Source organism: Hesperophylax consimilis, chromosome 16 (genome assembly GCF_061612785.1).
Source record: "Hesperophylax consimilis isolate HC1 chromosome 16, BYU_Hcon_1.0, whole genome shotgun sequence".
Taxonomy (NCBI): Eukaryota; Metazoa; Arthropoda; class Insecta; order Trichoptera; family Limnephilidae; genus Hesperophylax; species Hesperophylax consimilis.
Window position 1 is genome coordinate 32,444,810 of NC_142851.1, and position 6,000 is coordinate 32,450,809.

The following is a 6,000-nucleotide window of genomic DNA, read 5'->3' on the forward strand; positions in this document are numbered from 1 at the left end:
TACAAAACTGAGTGATATTCAGTTTGATTGTAATAAATCTCTCATTTTTACGTATTTGTTTGTTCATACGATAGGTATTATCAGTAATTTTTATTTATAAAACTTCACATTTAAATTTAACTTGATACGAACTGTAGCATGATATTTAAATTAGGTTTTATTTCTAACAAATAAAATTTTAATTACGCACAGTAATAATAATAATGGTCTTCATTCCAGAATATAGTACGATAATTTTCTTCCTATATTCCTATTATTCTATATATCTATATATATATATAAATAAAAATATAAATGTTCGTTTGTTCAAAATCCTAAATCTCCGAAAGTTTTTAAATGATTTCTTTGAAATTTTGACACAACCTTGCATTCAAATACGGTTGTTAATTTATATACATATATTATGTAGATATTATGTAGATGTCAGCTGTGAGAAGTAAAAATATGCTCTTTAAAATAAAACAGCGCCATCTGCTGGACGTAAAAGCAACACGCGCTATTTTATTATATCTGCACAGACAGACTGAGCCACAGCAAAACTTACCGGGGTACAGCTAGTATTAACTTTTTTTTTAATTAGGTTTTATTTCTAATTACTATTTTTACCGTGCAATTGTAATTTAAGATTAATAAAAAACGTTTATTTTGCAGACGGCAGTAACGGCAGCGTCCCGCTACCCTGGGCGGCGGCCGTCGCGGCGCTCGCCGCCCTGTGCGTTGCGGCGCTGTTCGCCGCCGCGCTGGCCGCCTGCCGCCGCGTGCGACGCGTGCCGCCCCGCTCCGAGTGCGCGGGCAAGCAGCCTCCGCCCGCCGTCGCGACGCCCGGCCCGCCCGTCGCCCCACCGCAGCACGCTCTCCGAAGACCGCAGGGCTCGCTGCTCGAGATCAACACCGGGGAACAGCGATACGTGGTGGCATACACGCTCAAGCCCACGGAGAATAGGCAGCCGGATATACTGAATCCCAGATCAGGTAAATACATTAAATACCTATAATCTTTTCATACCAATATCTACATCAGGAGATCTAGCACGGACGATCGATAAAGTTCTATGTAAATACGATATTTACGAAATACGGATATATATATAATCTATGCTTAGCGTTATTTACGAGCACAGTCAGAACATGATTAGGACAGTCGGTTGATAAAAGCCGCTACTTTTAGCGCGGCCTCCTAGGTGTCGGATATGCTGTCAATATGCACAAATTTTTGGATAAAGTCTTTGCAAACTAACTGGCTTATTAATGAATGGGGGTGAACTTACCAAGCTCTTAGAACTGAAAAAAATCGTGTACATGATCCATAGACTTAATTTTCACCTAAAACGCGATCAACTGATTCCGTTCCAGCTTCGAGAAACAAAAATTGTTAGTTATGGCTAATGACCTCATAAACTAATTAACTTAGTTTAATGTCAATAAGAGCACGGTCGCGCTGTTGATACCCAGACCGACATTGATAATGTAAATCGATATACACAGTGTCCATGAATTATGAGTTAGCATTTCGGAACAACTCATATGATCTTATAGATATTTTTGACTCCCTTACCGTCATAGTTAGAAATATGAACTAAACTGTATAAGAGAGAGATATTTTTTTACGTTTGATTTTATAATTTTTATATTTCAAAAATTATTTGTTTATTTTTAATAACAAAATTTGAAATCGTATTTCATTCAATTCAAATCGTATTCTGCTGACAAACTACATAAGTAGTTTAGCGGGTTTAAATGTGAATAAATAAAAAAAAAAATTTCAAGGTACATCTTTAAAAAAAAAAAAAAATTACCGTTCGAAAACAGTTTTTAGCTTTTGGGTACGTTCGGAAATATCCCGTTTATTTGGATTTTATTGAGATCAGAAATACACACAAATTCTCCAAACTTGTGACAGCGTCTTTTATAAACATAACGGTTAATATGCCAGCGGCCTGGAAAGTTAAAACTTTATAACTTAGGTGTTGTCGTCAAAAAACTGTCACCATTAATCAAAAAATATTTATTATCAAATTTTATGGGTGTTTGCAATGCCCCCGAGTACAGTGTACCTTTGATAGGTGGCATTTAGACGCCCACGTGTTAGCATTCAAAAAATTTCGAATACTGTCAGTTATTAAAAGGAATGACAGACGGATACAATTATGGCAGATGTTGGCAGACTAAAATGTATTTGTGCCAAATTATTTATTGACCTCCACGTCTAGTTCGATTCCTCGTGCCATTTCGATTTGCTTAATAAGAATTCCAGAACATTTGACGTAATGCACAGAGTTCTTAAATACGCCTTTTTCCTGAGTAATAAATCAAATAAACCCACACGAATGGAAAAGAAATTACATGACAACATACCTTGTTGAAGACTTTTTCATCTGTGTATGAATTTTAAATCAAATACGATTTCAATATATAATTAAATAATACAGACGGCCGTCGTGGTAGAGGGGTAAAGCATTCGGCTAGCATGCCGAAGGTCGCAGTTTCAAATTCATTTAAAATAATATAAAGTATACTTGCGGCACGTTCCAGAGTGGAAGATACTCTCAGTATCACCCTGGTGTAAACCACCATTCAGAATTGAATTGATTGAAATATCTTTAACCGTGTTTGGTGACCAGATCTGAATAGCAAGATACTCCTTCACCTTCCTCTTCCCATCTTCTTTCCCTCCCCACTACCTTAAGACTCACAAAGTACCCCAATTGAGTTTGCCATAGTTTCACTGGCTCCAGACGTTTGGGTGTTGGGAGTCCTGTCCAGTATTCATATATATTTTTTTAACATATTACATTTTTGTGACAGCTGTTTCGTCGTCTAATGACATTTTCTGTGCGTGAGGTCTTAAGAAGGTGAATACGTAAATAACTACGCCTAGCAAAATTTCGAAAATCAGATTCGATTAAAATTTAAATATCAATTATTGATTAAATATCAATTATTATTATTATTATTATGTAATGAGCAGGCAGCATTCTGCTGATGCGCTCATATCTGATTTCACAACAAGTTTGACAGTAATTGAGTTGTTTTAAGTTTGAACTAAGTCCTTTCTTCTCTCCAAATGTGAATCCAATAGAGCTTTGAATTGATTTATATTTGTTGCATCGATAACATGTTGTGGGAGTTTGTTCCAAGCATCCATTACTCTATTTGCAAGGAAGTGTTTTCTACGATTAGATGCAAAAGGCGTTTTTGTAATTTTTTTTGAGTGTCCACGGAGATTTATATTTTTATTAGTAGTGAAGATTTCTTGGATGCTAGGGCAACTGTAATGTCCAGATAAAATTTTAAAAGTCTCGATCAAGTCACCCCTTTCTCTTCTTTCTTGTAAGGTTGGTAATCTTAGTTCTTTCAGTCTATCTTCGTATCGTAGATCTTTCAGAGCTCTTGGTATTTTAGTGAAACGTCTCTGTACTCTCTCTAACAGATTTATATCCTTTGCAAAGTAAGGACTCCATATTTGGAAAGCATATTCCTGGAGAGATCGCACATATGTTTTATATCTTTTTTAACATCATGTCCGGTGTTAGGTCAAGGAAGGTTTTCCTGATTAGATATGTTAGTGAATTTGCTCTTTTTACAATTCCAGCGATGTGATACTAAGATACTACCAACATTATAAGCGGAAAATTTTGCTTGGTAATAAAGTCTTGGTGGGAACCTGACGCCATGGTCCATTCGGCCACCGGTGATTTATAATTTCATGAGAATACTATACAGGGTGTTAAGGGACGTACTTGACATACTATAACCAATGGTTCCTGAAATTATTTGAAGTAAAAAATGTTAATGAAATTTTGGTCTTAGGTGATTTTTTTTTCTTTTAAAAAAATGTATTTTTTCAAAAACAATTGTTAAAAAAAATATCTACACTGGTTACTCAGCCGAGTTACCACCCAACCCCTCACATGGATCATAGCTATCCAATTCATATTTTTTTTGTAAAAAAAAAATTAAAAAGTTACCGGCACAAATTTGATTTATTTTTTTAGTCCAAATAACGTCAGGAATCACTGGTTAAAGTAAGTGAAGTACGTTTATTAACACCATGTTTAGGTACTCCTTTACTCCATGTACTTATAATAAGAGGAAATCGATAAATGGGAAGTTTCTAGCTATCCACATCTAGTCTGCAAATACACTTAAGCCAGTTCGTATAACAACATCTGCAAAAAACTGGGTTTTGAACTAATTACCTCTGACCCAATTCACAGACCCCAGTGCTTTAACACGAAGGTCATCATTCAATAGAATTAATATCGGATTCAGTGCCCATATTTAAAAGGAGCATCATGTCAATAATATAAACTGTTCCAAGCGTATTGCGCATACATATCCCTTCACAGATCACCACTTTTCACACCTACAAACACATTTTTTTTTTTTTTTTTTTTTTTTTTTTAAATTTACATACACATACACACCTATACACTACGCACGTCACCCAGTAATTATTAAATATGTATACATACCACAAATAAGACATCACAAGGAAACACGTCATAGGTATCTACTCTGAAATACCACAAATAAGACATTACAAGGAAACACATCACAGGTATCCACTCTGAAATACCACAAATAATACATTACATATTTGAGGTGTGTTGTCTATGGACAAGTGAAAACAACAGCTGATTCTGACAGATCCATATTTAATGACAAAAGTAGTGAAATTTAAGCAAATTTAGCAAGTAATCAAAGTTGAAACATATAAACTAGTGAAAAATTAATCAAAATAATAGTGTATTTCGTGTTGACAGTGCGAAACAACTTTACATATTGCCCTGAAAAATTACGCATAACGAATTCACTGTCATTGTAAGCTATAACCACAGACAATTTAGGTTTTTGAATTTTTGAAATCTTTTTGAATTTGTGAAGAGGTTTTTTTTTGTCATAGACAAATAAGTTAAATTAATTTTAACTCAATAAGGGGTATTTCTGAACAACTATAAGAAACCTACCTACAAACTAAGATATAAATCAACCAAAATGTCTAAAACTCGCAAGGTTTGCAGTGCAAAGAAAGATACATCTTCACCTTTAGCAACCACGTCTGGCCCTATTGATTCACCGTCGGCGCATCAGTCAATGATTAACATTGACACTGACTCATTAATCAATTTTTTTGAGTCGAAACTTGAAATCATGCGCACTGAAAACAAGAAAGCAATTGACGCTGTTCAGTTAAAATTAGATGCGCTATCTAACGAGTGGAAGGACCAATACACAAAAATTCTGGGATGTGTGAGCGTTCTCCAAGAAGAAAACTCAAACCTCCGGCAAGAAGTCCAGTCACTCCGAGATGCACAAGATGAGATGGAGCAGCGCAGCAGAATATGCAATGTAGACATCCATGGGATTCCCGAAGCAAAGGGCGAAAATTTGATGACATTAATAGAGAAAATAGGATCCAACATTAACGTCCCGCTTCCAAGTAGCTATGTGGTTTCTGCGCATCGCGTCGCTCGCGGCCACTCCTCGCCCTCCAACCGTCCGCGCAATATAGTCGTACAGCTATCCACAAAACGACTTCGTGATGATGTCATCGCTGCAGCAAGGACTCGCCGCGGCCTTACCACGGAACAATTAGGATTTGGTGCTCCCATCACCAATTTTTATATAAACGAGCACCTTACATTGAAAAATAAAATCCTATTTGCCAAAACACGAGCCGCCGGAAAAGCTAACGGCTTTAAATACATATGGGTGCGGAACGGCAGTATTCTGGCGAAGAGAAACGATCTCTCTCGGGTTTTCACCATTCGCCGTGAGGGAGACCTTCAAAAGATAATCACACATGATCAGCAAAACATGTGACTACAAACATGTTACTGCTGTCTTTGGTATCCGCTTTCTCACAGTATTCTGTATCCTGTAATTTGTTTCTTTCAAAGCTACTTTATATTTTTGTTTAGCGCGCAATATCCCTATAACTTTAAACCAATACCATGTTTCTCACATATTCATTCACATTCTAAAATGTCAACATAT

The 6,000-nt window shown here is 36.2% G+C and overlaps 1 protein-coding gene across 1 annotated transcript in view; it reads left to right on the forward strand.

The window, feature by feature from the left end:
- The window catches only part of LOC149417041 (protein turtle homolog A-like), a 1,249,058-nt gene extending 1,248,063 nt beyond the window's left edge, over positions 1–995 (forward strand). Inside the window, exon 19 of the mRNA XM_089641374.1 lies at positions 652–995. Coding sequence (XP_089497500.1) covers positions 652–995 — 344 coding nt within the window. The remainder of the gene's footprint in view (positions 1–651) is intronic.
- The last annotated feature ends 5,005 nt before the right edge of the window (positions 996–6,000 follow it).